This window comes from Electrophorus electricus, chromosome 1 (genome assembly GCF_013358815.1).
Source record: "Electrophorus electricus isolate fEleEle1 chromosome 1, fEleEle1.pri, whole genome shotgun sequence".
In the NCBI taxonomy this organism is placed as follows: Eukaryota; Metazoa; Chordata; class Actinopteri; order Gymnotiformes; family Gymnotidae; genus Electrophorus; species Electrophorus electricus.
In genome coordinates this window covers 22611016-22630969 of record NC_049535.1, presented here as the reverse complement: position 1 = coordinate 22630969, position 19954 = coordinate 22611016, and the positions used below count along the sequence as shown (strand labels likewise).

The 19954-nt window shown below is 43.3% G+C and overlaps 2 protein-coding genes across 4 annotated transcripts; both read right to left on the bottom strand.

The window, feature by feature from the left end:
• Window positions 1-299: 299 nt before the first annotated feature.
• clcn7 (chloride channel 7) lies at window positions 300-13586 on the bottom strand. Of its 2 annotated transcripts, XM_027002765.2 has the most exons (25): window positions 13379-13586; window positions 12683-12757; window positions 12104-12169; window positions 11886-11951; window positions 11601-11733; window positions 11108-11217; window positions 10888-10968; window positions 9161-9223; window positions 8591-8674; window positions 8138-8231; window positions 7857-7921; window positions 7537-7653; window positions 7341-7395; window positions 7167-7227; window positions 6938-7079; window positions 6715-6808; window positions 5699-5871; window positions 5404-5455; window positions 5128-5255; window positions 4901-4986; window positions 4446-4575; window positions 4260-4319; window positions 2600-2776; window positions 2323-2403; window positions 300-2003 (listed from the first exon to the last, which is right to left on the bottom strand). In XM_027002765.2, the coding sequence occupies exons 1-25, from the start codon at window positions 13484-13486 to the stop codon at window positions 1917-1919; spliced, it is 2388 nt and encodes a 795-aa protein (XP_026858566.2). In that variant the 5' UTR covers window positions 13487-13586; the 3' UTR covers window positions 300-1916. The 2 variants fall into 2 exon arrangements, with proteins under 2 accessions (XP_026858566.2, XP_026858567.2); XM_027002766.2 differs by lacking the exon at window positions 12683-12757.
• A 74-nt stretch (window positions 13587-13660) lies between these two features.
• LOC113572839 (pentraxin-4) lies at window positions 13661-17122 on the bottom strand. Of its 2 annotated transcripts, XM_027002719.2 has the most exons (4): window positions 16829-17122; window positions 16586-16675; window positions 15388-16174; window positions 13661-14812 (listed from the first exon to the last, which is right to left on the bottom strand). In XM_027002719.2, exons 2-4 carry the CDS (start codon window positions 16673-16675, stop codon window positions 14175-14177), a joined length of 1515 nt encoding a protein of 504 aa, XP_026858520.2. In that variant the 5' UTR covers window positions 16829-17122; the 3' UTR covers window positions 13661-14174. The 2 variants fall into 2 exon arrangements, with proteins under 2 accessions (XP_026858520.2, XP_026858519.2); XM_027002718.2 differs by having other exon boundaries at window positions 16586-17122.
• Window positions 17123-19954: the final 2832 nt, after the last annotated feature.

Sequence of the window (19954 nt, the reverse complement as noted above, 5' to 3'; positions counted from 1 at the left end):
ATGGTGGCCCCCCCGCGCTAATGTAAGCGGCAACAGTGTAAGTGGAATTATCCATTGCACACAAGTGCTCCATCAGTTACACCCCTACAGACAGAAATGAGTTATGGTAAAAAATAATTGTTGGTCATCAAGGGCTGGAAAGGACGACCATGTAAGGACCATTAATATGCAGTACAATTCTCTACATGATTGTGCAAAGGAGCATTCAGTATGCATGTACTCACTATAACGGTTCATAGACCAACTATCACAGCTTGTTAATTACACACCAGCAATAATTAGACAGGGACAAGGCCCAGTGAGGTATTACATGACTCATTTATAACTTTTATTAGTTGACAAATCTGTTCCATACTTTATAAAAAAAAAAGAAAATGTTTTGACTTACTATTCATAATTAATAACTGGACAAAAAGAGAAAGCAGTAAAGGTAGTGATTATTATTTCTTAAAATGTTAGCTTTGCATGATTAAGAGCACTGGCTGATTCCAGGTCTGAAAGTCACTGGTCGGTTAGCTACACAAAATGGAAAAATGAACACAATGCTTACACGTCAACAGATGTAAACAATTTTGCTTATGTAATTATCCTATAATCAGCTTCGTAAGTTTTAAGCGTCTCGTTTCATTTGACATGAATACTGCTGTTCAATTTCAAGATAAAATTTACAGGTAAGATAATTAAACATATAAATCATAAGATCAGAATCTGCATATTCATTCTTTAGCAATATATGGAAGTGCCATACCTTTTTTACTTATTTTTTTACTTTAGTGCAAAATGAGAAGAACTGAAGTATGCCAGGATCCAAAATAAAATCGTTAGCAAGGCTCAGCAGTCTACCTGAGCTAGCCTGGACATTGCCAGGACTAGCTTTACGTGCAAAATAACAATGAATCTGGAGAGGGAACAGACTCTACCTCCTCCACCTACTTATAAGTAATTTGGCTGGCACGATATTACAGAATGGTATAAGAAAGGGCTGAAGAATTAATCAGTTCTATTCCCAATAGAAGTCAAATTAGACCATTCGAGTAATGCTTCCAAAGAAAGTCGGTAGGAAATAGTAGAGGTTTACTATACTCCCGGTCATACTCTATTGACACTTGCAGATCAAAAGGAGTGGCATTTTAGCTTGTAGCTTCAAAAAACACAGAAACTTATTAAGTATTAGCTGTCTATTTCAGCCCATTACTAAGAGCAAGGATGACTCAATGTTGTCATCTTTTTGATTATAATTGCACAAGATGCTGTATAGCAGGATGTCCAAACCTGGCCTTGCATGTCAACATGAAGGGCATGTTCAAATCAAGGACATAAAATACAATAACATACAATATCTACAAAAACTGAAATATCAAGAGATTTAGACAAGGTAGGCAAGACAGACCCCTCAAAACACAATAAATAAACATATTAGTACAGTGCAACACTAACAGGAACAAATAAAATTAATGTGCTCTTTACCTACAGGCAAAATATACACTGCATACACTGCATAATTTAACTGAGCCCTTGCACTTATTAAGAATAAAGACCTGAATACACCAAGGAGAAGCGACAAGTCAATAGATGTTTAGGAGTCCCACGACATCCAGCTAAGCCATTTAGTCAAATATTGAAACACCATCACACAACTCAGCATTCAGGAAGAGTTGTACTATTGTACCACTCATCAGCTGTGTGATGAGATTCCTTTTCGAAATCAACATGTCACGTCTCAGGAGAACCAGCTTTGGCAGATCAAGGCCTGTCCTCCTGGGCTTTTGCAGGTCGCACATTTTGTCTGCCGCGTTTGGAACGTTCACTGCTGCCGAGAGCCTGAGCCGTGCTGCCCCTTCGAGCCGGCGTGACGTGCTGAGCGGTGTCACGGCAAGGGCGAGCAGAAGGCGAGCGTGCAAAACGTGTCCAGCTACTCACATCTGGGCCAGGTGTAGTTCTTCGAGCCCATGCTTGCCCATGTGGTAGCGTGCCAGGTCCTTCCGGGTCACCAGGCCCACGACCTAAACACAACACCGTTTGTAATGCCCACGTCTGTTCTCCTAAGATGACAAGTCGGGACTGAATTTCATCACAACGGATGTTCCTAAGGTCATGGCGTTTCTACTGTGAGGTAAGCTGACCTTTTGTAGAGTGGAAAAGATGAATATATTCATGCCACCTACTACCCGGAAAACAACAGCAAAAAACTGACAAACTGTCATCATAACCTAAAGTAAAATCCAGCCCCCTGGTGGTGGAATGTGAGCACTAGTACAAAAGGAGCTTCTCTAAACACTAGCATGTCTCCCTTGGCATGCAGGTGACTGCTTCGTTTCTTACCTTGTTAACATCATCAACCACCACCAGGTGCCTCAGCCCCAGAGCTCGGAATAACTTAAACACACGAGGGAGGGAGGTCTCCTAAAATCACAGGAAAAGAAATGGTGTAAACACAAACACTGGGATGGAAAAACTCAGTACATTTCATATCTGATTTTATTGTGGGGTTTTATCGCAATCAGTCAGCATGGTCTTATTGGGCCATTTTACATTATTTTACAAAATGTAATTTTGTGGGTGAGCACCCCTTTAATGGGGGAGGAGTAGAGGTGCAAACCTGAGGCACAGTGTAGGGGGTGGGGTTCATGAACTCAGACAGGTCCATCATGCACTCCCTCTCATCCTGTGAGACGTGGATGGACTGGATGGGAGGGAAGCGGGGGTACGCGTCCCTGAAGTCCTTCAGCTGCAGCTTACGTTGGTGCAGCCGGGAATGGGCCCTCTCCACAAACACCTGTCTCTCACACACGCACGCACGCACGCACGCACACACACACACACGCACGCACACACACACACACACGCACGCACACACACATACACGCACACATACACGCACACGCACGCACGCACGCACGCACGCACGCACGCACGCACGCACACACACACACACACACACACACACACACACACACACACGCACCCACACAGGCACGCGCACACACACCCACACACGTACACACACACACATGCACACACACACACATGCACACACACACACATGCACACACACACGCGCACGCGCACGCACACACACACACACGCACGCACGCACGCACGCACACGCACACGCAAGAATACACACGCACACACGTACAAACACACACACACACGCATACATAAGAAAGCACGCACACATACGCATGCATACACGGATCATAGAGTCACATCTGCTATGGGTGGTGAATTCACACAGGGCAATAACTCAATAACACAACTCAATACTTACAAATGACCAGGGACAAAACTCCTTTTGATGCTGGGTACCCAACTGAGTCTGCTGTTTTATTCCCAGTGAGATCAGTGAATATATATCATTTTTTAATTCTATCTGCATGACATGGAATACAGAGCTGCACAAGGATAAAATTCTGTCTCAACCTCACACATCTCTGGAATCCCTAACACAATCCCCCACCCTCAGAGCTACACGTATTCACAGTATTACAAAAATGTAAATATTTATCTTAACGCCATTTCTCAATTTGCCCATTTAAGACATATATTAGAATTTATATTAGAATTTTCTTACCATTTCAGGATAATGTAAATGTACTTCTTAAAATCAACACTATTTCAAAGCTGCACTCAGAATTTAAGAACATACGAAGGTATACATACCCAATATGTATGCTGCTAACAGTCAAAACACTGATGACAGTATAGAATAGCAGACTCCCATACTCAACCTGATCTTTGGCAAACACTAATGTAATGCTCAATGCAGGCAGTATGTCCATCCACTCTGATTAGTGGGAATAGTTCAGTCACTGCTGCTTTTGGCCGTTTTCATTTCAAAAATGTAATTTGTCACTTTTCTGATGAGACTATGTGTAAGTGGACTTTCTGTCTAGTAACAGATGATGCAAGATTTGCTAAAATGATTGACTTGCCTTTCAGCCATTCACAAAATGTCTTAAAGCACTACTTCACCAGTCAAAAAGTAAAGCACTACTTCGAGAGTCAAGACTCCTCAGTACAGAAGCTGAGAATGTTTTGGGTTAAACTATGTGGAATAGTCTGCACTCACCGATACCAGGGGGTCAACATACATTTTATTACCATTCCTACAGAAATATTGTAAAGCTCATCCTCATTCTCGTCGCCGCAGGATAGCAGTCTCCGTTACTGCTATCCTTACTCCCGTGCTGCCCTCTAAAACAGTGTGGCCCCAGGTAGGTCACAAGGTCACAGCACAATGTTAAAGCATTCTTTACCTTGTGTTTTAGAAGAACAATGAGCTGAGAGCGAAGGATGAGTCCACACAGCTTCCCACTCTGTGGAGACGGACAGACAGGCTCAGCAGGCACAAGAAAAAGGCACGTCATCCCAAACGCTTCGGGCCAGTCCGGGCAGGCCAAACACGAAGCCTGTGATGCAGCTCCGCCCCCTGCGGTACACACCTGTTCGCCGCTGGCCTGCACGATCACCGGGAAGCCATTGTGATTGGTGGCTGTGTTGCTGAGGAAGTCCATGATGGTGCCCACCTTCTCCAGTTGGTTGAAGCAGGTGACCGGAGAGCTCATGACCTCTCTGTGGGACAGGGGGGAAGCATCAAGACCTCAAACAGTCCTGTGACATGCTGGCTTACAACCGACTGCCTCAGACACCTCAAAGACCCCCACTACCTGGCTCTGAACCACTGCCACATCACGAACACAGGCCTGTGCACAGCGGTGCAGTCTGTCATGTCACATGCAGCTCACTAATGACAGCAATGGTGCTTTTTCCAATGCCATCGGAATGCAGAACATCATGCATTAAAAAGGGTAGGAAGTTAAAACATCCTCGTTCTCATGGTCTGTTCCGGAAGAGCAAACCAGTTAGCTAAGGCTATAAGGCTAAAGGATTGTTTTACCTGGCAGTGAGCCAGTGAGATGTGGCAGGGGCTTCCCAGTGAAGGAAAGGAACACTCTGAAGTTTAATGTGTATGTCATAAAGGCCCTGAAAAGAGCAAACAAAACACACAGGTTTTAGGTTTTCTGATGCATTTCAGAGCAAAGTTATTTAGGAAATTTAGGGGAGTGTAGCTACATTGATTCTGAATGTGTTGCAGAGAACTGGCCCGAATTCTTTGAATCTTACTTCTATGAAATAATCCCCCACAATCTTAGCCGTCATTAGCACTAGCATGATGGGGAAACCATAGGTAACATTCCCAGTAGCTTCCACCAGGATGACCGTAAGGCTCAGAGTCATTCTGACAATGCCACCTGCACAACAAAAACAGCTGCTATGAAACATGTGACATGTGATCCAGGTGCTGAAAATAGCAACAATAAAAAGCCCAGCATTCTAGCACCATTTCCTAACACAGCACACGTAAGCTGCTACGAGCACATAGAGAGAGCGCTGACTCACCCAGCTGGGCTGCGGCTCCCATCAGGGCGTACTTGCCGGGATCCGCCCATATCTATCAAAACAACATGCAGCATACAGTCAGCAGTGCTTGTCTGATCTCGCACTGGAGCCAAAATGGCTCAGCCTGGCCTCAACACCTGAGCAAACCGCCTGGGTGGACACCGAGCCAGAGCTGCTACTGCTTCTAGTAGCAGTGCGGTAAAGTCACGCTGATGGGGGTAGCTGTGAGGGGGTGGCGGGACTGGTTGGAGCGGGACAAGATGGGGGAAGGGCAGGTGGAGGGTCTCGAGCTCACCGGTTTGATGAAAGTCTTGTTGGGCAGTAGGACGCCAAAGAGCCGACCCCATGCAGCCCCTATGAGGAGGGAGGGGATAAAGACCCCTGCTGACACCATGAGCCCATAGGTCCAACAGGCTAGGAAGAAGTATGTCAATGTGAAGAAGCCCAGCGTCAGCAAGTTGTAGGTCCCTGAGAGAGCGAGACCAACGTCAGCGGAGGGCAAATGTCAGAGTAACAGCTGAAATAATCAGATCTCCATAAAAGCAATGACCATCACTATGTACAAGATGAGTGTGATTAGGTCTGCCAGCAATGCTTATTTTCTCCCAAGCCTAAATAAGTATTTCAGTAAGAAGCACATTTCACTTAGAAACAGGATTTCTTAACTTAGACACACAGGATTGTTCAGGGGTTTAAATTTGTCTTAATTTAGCACAATACCCTTCAGTCTAATTTGATGTTAAGCACATAAAAATCTGAGTAACTACTGCGTGGTGAATATCCGTTTGCTGGGAACACATAGTCTCCAGGGGGCAGCGCACCATATATACAAAACAATCTTATGGAACAGTTTAAGTACAACAGGGACCTTAAGCCGGTTCATTCTTGGAATGCCATATTAATGACAGCAAATGTCAGTCTACATTAAGCTACTCTAATGGTGATGCTTTAGCCCAGTATGCCCTGTAGCAGTGGGTCGATCGTGGAGCTCCATGCTGGGGCTCTCCTACGCTGGGAAAGCCATCATTGGATCCCATCTGGGATGGGGTGAGCTGGCCAGCTAAGCCTCTGTCAGGTGACCAACTTTCCTGCCTGAGACTGTAAATCAGCTCAGTAAGCCAGAGACTGTTCCACATACATAAATACACAAACACACTCACAAGCAAAATGTTCCGCAGTCACCAAGAATTTACAGAAGTATGAAATGAACATCGCACAAACCTTCTGAATTAGTCTGTGTGAGTTATGGTAAGAGGAGTGAGAACGTAGACACACCTGCACACACGCACACACACACACACACACACCCACCTCGGGGGTTATGGAACAGACTCCTAACACTTCTCTCCGGTGTGTTGAAGAATGTCGTTGCCATGGCGTTGTATTCTCCATCAGCACAGAAGAGCTGAAAAGCAGATACAACACCAAACACTAGACTTGGACTAGCTCCTCCCTGCCCCACTCTCACCCATGAATACACAAACTGGCGAGCTGCACTGTTCCCAGACCAGCGTTCAGAAAGCCACTGAGCTACCTGCAAAGGGTACTCCTCTGAATTATCCATTTTCAGAGGCTTGCAGTCATTGGACAAGTAGATCATAGCAAAGGACACGGAGGCCGTCACCGCCGCCACCATCATGGCCTCCATCACTTGCAGGCATGGCCGGTGCACATACCTGAGGGGCACAGCTGGGTTACGGCACAGCCCACAAGCTCTGACACGGCCCACCAACACCCCAGCCTCTCACCCCCGCCCACTTTACCTGATTCGGAAAATTGTCAGCCAGTAGTTGAGAAGGTTGAAGAGCGCTCCCAGAAGTCCACCTGGGGGGGGGGGGGGGGGGGGACATGGAGAAGAAGAAGAGAAAATTAAGTGTCACTCAGCGTCCGGCGCGTGGACCCGTGTGGCTCAGGAAGCTGTGGGTCCTGCTGCTTACCTATTGCTCCCATGCAGATGAACAGAGGGATCTCGTAGAGGCTGTACTGCACACACTGGAAGAGAAAGCATGGCAGGGAGGAGCCTTTACTGACGGCAGGATCTGGCCAACACTGGCGCAGCACAAGGTTTGTATGAGCACACGAGAAATAATAGGGGAAAAGAACCGACAGACAGCAAATTATTTGAGAACTCACTTCTAAGTCAAAGGTGCCAAAGTTGATGAGGCCAGGGCTTGACAGCTCTGTAGTTTTGTTATGATAGACGCTCAGGACCAAGTTCAGTGTGAAGGTGGAGATCATTGATGCAAAGAACTTGTTCACAGGAAAAAAAGGAGTTACAAAATTGTCCTCAAGTTTGGAAAGACATAGTGATCTTGAATATACTCACTAAACACCTGACAATATAATACTATATAGTCACCTTATAGTAAATTCACATTTTTACATTTTTCACAGTTTTACATGACAATAATGCATGAATACACTTCCACCACAGTAAATCATAAATGACTTACAATCCTCCATGTAAGCATTTGGTTCCAAAAAGATGCGCCTTCCTCTAAACTGAACAGAACTCCACCTGTTTAGAGAAGAAGCAGGAGATGATGGAAACAAAAAGTCTCCCATCAGAGAGACAGAATGGCTATCCAGAGGTGAGTTTGGGTTGGCTGGAGTGTCTGTCATTCGAAACTAGCCTTCCTGCAGCTAACACTGCCCCTCAGCTGCGCCTCAGCAGTGCTGTAGCAGGCACCAAGTGGATGTGGTTTGAACGCTACGGGGTGGGCGCGTCTCTCACCAACAGGCGCACCGAAGGCAGCAGAGACCCCTGCGGCAGCTCCGGCAGAGACGAAGTCCCTCTTCTCCGTGTCCCTGCGGAAGTACTCGAAGATCTACGGCAAGGCGACAAGGCCAAGGTTCAGCCTTCAGCAGAACAAACTCTACCACCCGGGCACAGATATTAATGCAACTTTTGCAGAACAGACACAGGTAAGGTTCTTCAGCATAAACACATGCACTGCACATATACCAACATGCCCAGCCCACCATTTCACTGCGTGTCCACCATTTCACTGCGTGTTGTACTGTGTATGACTATGTATGTGAGAAATAAACCAAACTTGAAACTTGAAATGTCAAGGGGGACTTGTATGTATGGTACTGTTCTTAAACAAACTGACAATAACAGCTGTGGGCTTGTAAGGTACCAAGAAACCCACCAGCATCTGAGTGTGGAAAAACACCAACCAACCTTGAAATCCTTCTTCAGAGAGGTACTTCTGCCCTGGGACACTCCAGCTGCAACTACTGCTCCTGAGTGAATCATAGGTCCTTCCTGGAGGTGAAGCATTCAGGGTAAAACTTTGATGGTGATGATGCTGGTATGTCTCTTTCGTCACAAATAAACAAAGGGCCAATACCCCTTAGCAGTGGGTAGCATGAAAGATGTAGAATATAATGCTCCGTATGACATTTTCATAGTCTTTCAACATTGTAATGTTGTCTTTGTCCACAGGGCAAGGGCATGATTCCAGCTGGGCCATGCAGGAAAAGGGACCGGATTACGTTTTCAGGGAAGACAATGAAAACAAGCTGCTTTAGAACCACAAAGGCATACAAAACATGAACAATCTCTTAGAGAAATCATTGTCAAGAACTTCACTCTTACGTCTACCTAATGAGGAAAAGGAAAATTATTTTAACCTACCTTAAAGACAATAGTTAATTTCACACAATACAATGGAGTACATTTTCACTCTAGAAGTGTCTGGCAGAAAGAAAGGAAGTATGAAATGAGAAAGCTGCTCTTCTCTTTCCTCACCTTTCCCACAGCCAGGCCCCCAGCTACAGAGCATATCACACCACACACCTTCACCACCAGAGTCTGCAGACACACACACACACCACCGGGCCTAACTCAAACATTCTCAGGAACTGCAACTTGCAACAATGGAAATTTGAACAAATGTACACACGTTACATAAGAAACATTTTAGAAACATTAGTTATTAGAAACATTTTTTTATTTTGTGAACATCTTGTAGGTGTGAGGTTAGACGCTACAACCCATCTGTCGGCATGCAAAGTTAGATACAGCCATCCTCCTACCCCTTGCTGTTAGTTTTTGGGTGGTAGACCACTTTTACATCAACAAAAGAAATACTCCAGCTCTACTGCTGGGCTTCCTACCAGAGGAAAGCCAACTACTATGCCATCACTGGTCTCACAACTGTGTAGGGAACAGTTTACCAAGCAAGTAACATCCTGTGAGCAGTGGTCCTACAGAGTGAATCTGACTAGTGAAGAATAGGGTAGAGAATGCATGGATGCAGTTTGCTGTTAATCTATAAATCACACAGGTGTTACCTAATGAACAGGCCTGACAGTGGAGATGTAAAATAAGTGCTTCAAACAAACCATCAAACATACAGTAGGGCAAGAACATGTGTGAATGTTTGTTACAGTGGCATAAGGGCCTGGATAAATGCATATAATTGGAGTGGGGTAAGGGCCTGGGTAGATGTATATAATTATAATAAGAAAAGCCTAGATAAATGTATGTAATTACATTGGAGTAAAGATTTAGGTGCATGTATATAATTATAGTAGGGTAAGGATGTGGAAACTTTTAAAGTTACACTGAGGTAACGGCATGTGAATGTTTGTAAATACAGTGGTGTAATGACCTGGATACATGTATATAATAACGGTGGGGTAAGGGTCTGTGTGAATGTATATAATAACGGTGGGGTAAGGGTCTGTGTGAATGTATATAATAACGGTGGGGTAAGGGTCTGTGTGAATGTATATAATAACGGTGGGGTAAGGGTCTGTGTGAATGTATATAATAACGGTGGGGTAAGGGTCTGTGTGAATGTATATAATTACGGTGGGGTAAGGGTCTGTGTGAATGTATATAATAACGGTGGGGTAAGGGTCTGTGTGAATGTATATAATAACGGTGGGGTAAGGGTCTGTGTGAATGTATATAATAACGGTGGGGTAAGGGTCTGTGTGAATGTATATAATTACGGTGGGGTAAGGGTCTGTGTGAATGTATATAATTACGGTGGGGTAAGGGTCTGTGTGAATGTATATAATTACGGTGGGGTAAGGGTCTGTGTGAATGTATATAATAACGGTGGGGTAAGGGTCTGTGTGAATGTATATAATTACGGTGGGGTAAGGGTCTGTGTGAATGTATATAATAACGGTGGGGTAAGGGTCTGTGTGAATGTATATAATTACGGTGGGGTAAGGGTCTGTGTGAATGTATATAATAACGGTGGGGTAAGGATCTGTGTGAATGTATATATAATTACGGTGGGGTAAGGATCTGTGTGAATGTATATATAATTACGGTGGGGTAAGGATCTGTGTGAATGTATATAATAACGGTGGGGTAAGGGTCTGTGTGAACGTATATAATTACGGTGGGGTAAGGGTCTGTGTGAATGTATATAATTACGGTGGGGTAAGGGTCTGTGTGAATGTATATAATTACGGTGGGGTATGGGCTTGGGGTTAAAAATCAGAAGAGGGGTTTACCTTGAGCCGGACAACTCGAGGAACTTTCACTCCATTTAGGTAGCACTTGATCTGAGGGATTCCACTACCTGCAGCTATGGGCTACAAAAGAAACAACCACAGGCAGAAAGTGTCATATTAGTGTGTGAGTAAAAGAATGCTGACAGGCATTTTATACCCAGAGGAAGTGTGGAGGAGGAAGCAACCCCAATGAGCATGACTGTTATGCCCAGCTGAGTACCTCAAAGCAGGTGACGATGATGGCTCCAACCATGACGAAGGCAGAGTTTAGCACCACCCACAGTAATAAGGAGATGGACAAGCCTCCAACCTCTGTAAACATCTCAATGTCTGAGCTTTTGTTAAAAAAAAAAAAGAAGAAGCCTAAAGCACGTCAGATTTCATGTTCTGCAATATCACAAATTCAGCAGATTATAACTACACATCAAAGCAGAACTCAGTTACAATTATAACAGTCATATAATAGTTACATTACAGTTGCAATTATAATAGTCATATAATTATATAATTACAGCTACAATTACAATAGTCATAATTACAGTTACAATTATAATAGTCCTATTATAATTATAAAATTCCAGTTACAATAGTCATAGGGTTGTACTGTCATATCCATTCCTGATTACGTAAAATGGGAGCAGTAACAGCAGTCACCCCATTTAGAGCAGAAACCACTCAGGATTAACGTCTATTGACCATTAATGCAAGGATACTCTTTTTGACAACAGAATATTTTACTCCAGCCAGCTTCTCCACCACGATGTCAATGAAACAAGCTATGAGCCCTGTGAACACGCCGATGAGACCACAGATCACCCAGCGGCTGATCTCCAAGCACCGGAAACCCTGCCGCACACACACACAGACCACAGTCAGGTTGGGCCAAGAGAATTCATACTAAGCAGAGCTGAATAGGGCAATGCTGGCAGCTTTGTCCCCCTGTCTTCAAAGGCAACACAGCATTGGCCATTATTTCTTGGCATCAGCACGTCACTGACCATGTGACTCATGCGTCTTTCTTCCTCCAAAAATAACTGGTTCTCGCTGTTGTCGTAGTCCAGACTCTAGAAGTTAAAACAATTATGCATGTAAATGAAAATGGGGTGTGTTGAATAGAACATATTACACATTCTAACATTTTACATGCATTTTCAAAAGCAAGTAATATGGTGGGTGGGGACAGTCTAATTGAAGTCAGCCACTGTAAGGGAATTACCTCATATTTGAGGGAAAGCAGCTTCTCATTGTGTGGAATCTCCTTCGGTCTACTCCTCACTGGGTCCTGCATTTCAAGCAGAGCAGGACACAGGCTCAAAGACAGAAGCAGTGATTGTTCATGACACTAACCACCTCTGAAGGGAACATCTCAATTCAATCCATCCTCAAGATGGCAAAACAGCATCCAAAAAAGCACAGGAACAATGACAAACTGGTTCATGCTAGTGCAAAGGAAGCGATTTCTCATTAGTATGTTACTAAAACAAACCACAAAGCCTAAGAATCCGTGTTTTCCCACCACAGTCTCAGGAAAGTTTCAGAAAGAGAAACAAAGTCTTGTAATCTGTCTGCAAATGCAATCCAGTTTATTACATTGACTTGGGACTAAAATCAAGATGCATTTTGAAACGGTGCATGTATTAGTAGTAATCTTTTTGACACTGTGCATGTATTGGTAGAGATCTTTTTGAAACCATGCATCTATTGGTGGGATGATCTAAATGTGCGTTGGGAAAGCACTTTCAATATTTCACATCTCCACATAAGATGACACGCAGTGAAACAAGAACTAGTTTACCTCTTCTGTCGCAATGTCTTCCTCAAGATCCACAGTACTCAGCCTGCCTATATGAAATATAGGACCCCCGGACAACTAGGGACCAAACACGTAACATCAGGAACGACTCCTAAAGCTTTGTTTCCAAATGGTTTTTTGTTTGTTTGTTTGTTTTCGAGGAAAGAGTCACAAGTGATAGAACGTTTTATTCATTTCATAAGCTACTACACTTTTGGGAAATAGGAAGTCGTGATTTCCAGCCAAAATTCCAGTCTTGCAAATTCCAAAACACCCGTTCTTCAAATTGCAACTTCAACGACAGAAAGGTTATACAGACTATTGTATTACTAGCTAAGATCCTATTGTGTTAGCTATATTGTTGCCAGCATAAATGACGATAAAGACATTGATGCAAGCTAAAGAAACAGCAATTAACAGTAAATAATAACATGCTGTACATGCACTGTAGCTGTTAACTTAGTATACACTTGTATGCTGAATATTCTGCTCTGACATGGCATACGCAATAAAGTAAGTTAGGTTGGTTAACATATGTTGGTTGCTTGCACAAGCTAGTTAACATGCACAGAACTCAAACATCCTTGTTTCAACTACTATTACAAATCAAACATTCATATTTCAAGACAAACAGCGGGCTTGTTATCTAGATAGTGCTAACTAGCTAGGATAGCTTGCCAAGCAACTTAACCCGGGCACCTGTCTGTTGTATCTGACTTCTTCAGATCCGTTCAGAAGAGGCGTTCGTTCCCCGCGAGTCTCGTCATTTTTACCGGACCACGACACCTTCTTCGCTATGTTAGCCATGTCGGAGGCCGGTAGAGCTCCAGTCTCTAAGGTTCCAAATTCGCAGCTAAAGCTAAAGGACTAGCTATCTCGAACCCTCTGTCCCCATGACTAACGATCATAAGCCAACTCGTGACAAATTCTACGGAAAGCCCAAGAAACCATAAACAACGAAGTCCAAGCTGATGTCTGGGAAATGTAGTTTTATTTATCGCGGAGGTATGGAAACGTTACATTTTCTTTGACAAACAAATAACTACTAATCAGCTTCTAGGAGCTGTTGCTTTTAATGTTCGTATTAATGTCTGAAAATAAAATACCACAGTTGGTGTGTTTATTGAATGCGCATTATAATCTGGCATGTTACTTCAATATAAAACTTATACAAAATATAAAGTGCCATTCTTTGATTTTTACCTTACACAGTTTTCCATGCTAAAGAAAACACCGAAGACATGGCTATGTTAATGTTAATATGCATTGTATATAAAGAAAAAAATATATTTTACAGAATATGGTTTTGATTCAAGGGTCATTCAGCTTTGTCCCACTGTTGTTCTGGAAGGCCAGAGTCCAGCATAGTTTGATGATTTTCCTGTTCCAACACACCTTCTAGGCTAGTCTATTAATTATTATTAATTAATCTATTAGTATATTAATTAGCCTATTAATGAAATGTTTTCATGTAGTTTCCTCCTGGCTTCCATCATTATGTACAGTGCTCCAAGCATTCGCAGGTCACTTGGTGGACTGAGCCATGGAGCACCACATCATCCAGGGTCATCACTGCACCTCTGGGTACCCCTTTCCCAGTGGCCAGCCCAGACACCTCACCTGGACTCAGTGCCCGGCTCCACACGGCAAAGCCTGCCAGCCTGCCCACGAACGCCTCAGCCTCGTCGAACCCGCCTCCCACAACATCTTGCTCCTGTCCCAGCACAGCTGTTCCACCAGGAGGGATCTCAAAACCTTTTCGAAACTTGGAACCGGTGGCGGCCAGACGCCGGTCAGTGTAATACCAGAAGCGGCCCTCAATGGAGGACCAAATCAGGCAGGCATGGTGCCAGCGGCCATCCAGCAGGTTACCCATGGCCAATTCTCGGTATGCTGGGTCACCAATCACAAAATCAATGGTGCCCCGCCCAGAAGACCTGCGGCCGTAGAGCACTAAGGTGTTGTCATTGTCCTCGGTGGCATAGGACAGCAGCGTGCCCATGTACTCAGTCTCCACCCTCAACCAGGTGCAGACAGAAAGTTCATGGAGCCTGGCTGGAAAAGGTTTGTGGAAGGTAACGTAGTTTTTGGTTGATGCAGACGGGAAGAGCAGCACTGAGTTCACATTGCATACTGTATTATGAGGAGAAGAGAAAAACATTAACAATACTTAAATTTGCTAAATGTTCTGACCTGACTTTTTCACTTTTTCAAATGATACAGGAATACATTCATATATGGCACTGTCACTGATGCTGTGACAAGAGAAAGAAAAATGTAAGTTCAGTGCTTTGCAGAAATGTAATTCCTATGTATACAAAGACAAAAGAATTCTGTCCATTTGCAATGTCATTTGATGACTTTCTCATCTTTGAATAACATATAGACACCAACGGGTTCACTAAATGACACTCTTAAGTAGGGCAGTGCAAGTTTTTCAGTTCTAGGAATCAATTCTATATGTGACCTTTTTAATTTCCACCTTTCTTTTAGGCTACTTATCAAGTGCTTTGTAATTCAATGGAATATTTTTTTATATCTCAATTTAAATTTTTGTATATAGATTAAACATGGGTTAAAGCAGTGAGTGGGATTCACAAAGAGTTTGACCTTATGAAGTTATGAACTTGATCAGGTGTGTTAGTGCAGATCAAGAAGGTCCAGACAAATCTTTTAATGCTGCCGAGTAGAATGTTTGCATTACATACTTGTGGTGTGTTTCTTTGGGGTATATTTCTGTGGGATCTTGTGTCTGAATGGAAGCTGAAGAAGATTGTTGATCTGGGCTTCCTCCTCAGGCAGCACTGTCGGCAGGGAGCTGGTGTGGCCGGATCCTGGTGTCCTGTCATCTGAGGCTGGGTATGGTGCTCTGGTGGTCATTTGCAGAGGAGGAGGAGGAAGCCTGTTTCTCATCCTGCTTGCTTTGGAAACTTTGCCCTGAAGTGGCTGCTGCGCACCATACAAAAGCCCCGGATCTGGATTTTGCCGCATCCTGACAAGTGGATTTCCAGAGCTGGAGAAGCCAGTGCTGGCATTAAGGGGCAGTCGCTCGATGCTCCTCATCCGAGCCTCCAGCTTGCTCAGTTGGCCCCGATGTTCTTGGAGGGCATCCCATAGGCTGCGAACTGAACCCCAGTGGGCTTCCAGTGAGCCAAGGCGGTTATGCTGCGCCCCGAGCTCCCACGTCAGGTTGGAGAGCACTGCCCTCTGCTCCTGCAGCTGCCTCTGGGCCAGCCGGACATTCTCCCTCAGTGCACGCTCCGTGCTGGCTAGCCTGAGCTCCAGCCGCTTGGTCTTCCTCTGCAGCTTCCTGCTCCAGGACTTGAGGGAGCTGAGATTCTGGTTGATGTCCTTGTTGAAGGAGCCCATCTCCCTGGAAAGGCTCTCAAACTGCTGAGTCAGCTCTTTGAAACAGCTGTCCATGCCATGGGAGACATTGTAGTTTATGGCAATGCTCTGAAGATGAGCAAGGGTCATCTCTTGAAATCTCCTAAACTAAAGGTAAAAGCAAAAAACTGCACATTAACATATTAAATAATACTGGAAATTCATGAGAAAAAAAAACTAATAGTAATAGTATACTAATGTATTGAACTGATATTTCTCCTAATGATATTCTCTCAAATAATTGTCCTGCATAATATAATTACATTTGCCTAGAAATATGTTTGCCTATTTATGTAAAATAATTAAACAAAAATATTTCAGAAATGGAAATGTATAAAACACTCATGCTATAAAACCTACTTTCTTCCCAAACACAGTATATCACACATGACCCTTCAGCATTCTGTTACCCTCATTTTACAGGTATAAACTTCCCTCACCCTGGTATTTAGAATGGAAAAGGTTTTGTGATTCGCATTGACAGATAAACGTGTTACATGCTCATATCATGACACTAACCTGCTTGTCCAGCCTCCTCAGCATCTGATATAAACGTTTCCTAGTTTCGGTGTGTGCTGGCGATGTCCTCTGCCCCCACCTCAGCTGCATCTGAAGGGCAACCAGAAGCAAGAGGACCCATGGGGTTACCCTGCTGCACCTCATGGTCGATGGGCAACCACGATTGCCTCCTGCTTTCAGTCTTTCGGGCGATGGGAGCCAAATGCCACTGACAGATGTGTCTTCGCATAAAAGCACACCCACCTTAGCGCAAACTTTAGCTCCACTGCACCGCAAAGCACACAGACACCAACAGAGTGTTCAGAGCAAAACCAGATGGGTTTAGCAGAACAGCAACACGGGGCTCCAGAAATATGTACAAGTACAAGCACACACAGACACATGCACACCATTTACACACACTTGAGCAAACTCTAAAATTCTTGACCAATCTTTCCACAAGAGATTATTGAATGCCCTAGATCTATGCATACCAGCAAGTGACAAGAAATGCAAACATAAAAAGAATTGCATTCTCAGTAAAATATGTCATGAGTATGGGTGGTTGTGAGGGTGGAGGAGTACACTGGCCAAATAACAAAAGAAAAACTGTTCAGCCCCAAGTCTCCTACATCACTCTTTTCTGTACAGAAGTGCTGCAGAGAATGTGTGGAACTAATGGTTATGTTTGTCAATGAGAAAAACATGTATTGAAAATAATCTATAAAGACCAAGATAACTGTGAAAAAATTGTGTCTGTGTGTGTGGGTTGGGGAGGAAATACATTTAGTGTCATCTGTTACAAAACACTGCTAGTTACACAGTATGATTTTTTACAGACATTTTTTACTGTTGTAACTATGCACAAGCCATTTTGGAGGAAACTATACCCGGTTTAGCTTCCTGTGCATTGGCTAGGATTATCTACTACCCCACTGCTCACGGTGCTCACGGCATACCCCAGGGCTCTGTTGCTGGCTCTCTCCTATTCATAATTTGCATGCTCGCACTTGGACATATAATTTGTCAACATGAACTCAGTTTTCATTGTTATGCTGATGACCTAGATTTACATCATCTTAGTCCTCTCTCTCTAACTGCATGTGTGACAGTAAGAGGTGGATGAGCTCAAATTTTCTTAAGATTAACTTAAGGCTGATAAGACTGATGTTCTAATAATTACCTCTAAAGCTTATATAAGCACCTACTCTGATCTATTCTTAGACATTAATGGAGTACAGATAAACTTCTCACAATCTCCGTAATTATCTGAATGCTATTTTAGCGCACTCATTTTCTAAATTAAATTAATAATTCAAAATATTCTTTTAAGTTCACATGACCTTTCAAAAAAGAAATGACAGGATGCTATTAGCTGATGGCATACCATAAGCCTGTAATTGTCATACAGGTCTGTATAACCTGCCAAGCGATCTGTTTAAGTATGACACTATAAGACAATTAAAGAGTAGAACATGGATTATTAATTATGACAATATCAAGCTTTAGGGATTGTTTACATATATGCAGCAAAGATCCTATGATTGGATTAACACCTGTAGTGTTTATATTAGCTCATTTGGTCACTGTAGGTGCAATTTCATATTGGATTTCTGTGCAAGTACAAATAGCTAGCATTTGGGTAAATGACTGAGACAATGTGCCTTCTTTGTATGATTATCTTATTAAAAACTTCTTTTCATGTCTCAGTCTGAAGATACTAATGGGGACCAAGGGTCAAATATGCCTAACTCAGCCAGATGTGTTGGATGGAAATGGTGAACAGCATGAAATTGTGAACAGCATGCTTTGGTTCCTGTTCCTAGGGTGTGAACAAAGCAGTGTCATCCCCTGACAGTAAATACATCAACATGAAGACCACCTTTTGTCTCCAGGATGTCTTCAGTCCTCGGAATGATGTGCCACACATTTTGGACAGATTCTGAGAAGCAGGCCCTTCCTCAACAGAAGAAGGCAAATCAAATCAAAATAAATCATGTTTAACAGCTCTAAACACCAGGAAGAGGCAATATTGTTAGAACAATTTAGATTTCTTCAAACAGAACATGTTTAAATATAAAGCTGGGTTAAATATACATTGGGATATACAAAAAATCTGTGTTTTAAATTGCCTTTTTGAATATAAAATTTGAAAATTAATCTAAAAAATTAATTTAAAAATAAATATATATTTCTGAACAGTGCATCTTTATACAGTGGTCAATTTACAGAACGGTTTTGACTATGTTTATCTATGTGTTGTTTGAATTTCAGGCTTGTAAACATGGATGAGTTTATACTTTTGATGTGCAAAGAGGTGCAGTGAATACTAACAATTAGTCAGGCTGCCTGCGATTCAGAAACAGGAGAAGTGAGGAGAGGTCAGCATGGAGAGCAACAGGGTGGTTAGGTGGAGTTAATGAAGTTGGTGTGGAATACTAATTAGAAATAGGGCAGTGCGATAGATGTTGATTAGGTGCCTATCTTAAATTTAAAAAGTAGGCCTTTAGCCTGGCTCTAGAGCTGTACTGATCAAGGTTGACTAAAAGGGGAGGGCTGGACCACGCCCATTTGTATCTGTTATGCAAGCAAGCGCTCCAGGACCTGATGGGTAGAAACTCTGCAGCCCATTTACGGAATGCTAAAACAGAGAGGGGTTTGGCCGCAGCCACTGGAATGCCACCCAGCAGGCTCGGCGGCAGCAGCAAGGGTGTGTCACCTGCACACCGAGTGCTGGGCAGCTGTAAGATCACAGCTGATGGACTCAAACCTAAGCTCTGACTTGGCACACAGACACACACCCCATATCCACCACCACCCTCACCACACACCCTTCCCCCCTCCCGGGTGTGGCTGACCCGAGCAAGTCAGGCAGTGGCAGAAGAAGGATGGGGTCACTGATACTTAAGCAACCACAAGGAATCCTCATGTTGCTCACTCACTTTAAGGATGTGATAGAGATCATGAACGGGCTTTTCCTGTGCAGTGCTGCTATTGAGTGAACATCACCAACAACTAGATGTGTGGGTATGGAAGATGTGAGATATGCTTATGTAAATTCAAAAATATTGAGCTGTTTTGGGAAATTAACAATGTATTTCAAAAGGTTTAAACAAAATTTTCTTGTAGATGTTTGTGTGTGTGCATGCATACATATGTGTGATCCTTTCAGCTGTGAATCCTAGTTCAAGTAAGATTCAAAGCACAAATTGCTTATTCATTCAGGTAATCACATATGGCATTTTGAAATTTGAAATAAGTGAAAAAAGCTGAATATCATTACAACAATAAATCTGCAATTACATAAAAACAACTTTATTCTTAAAATAAACACATATTTCCTTAATGTCTTGAATAACTGTTCAGTCAATTTCAGCAACTAATAAAATG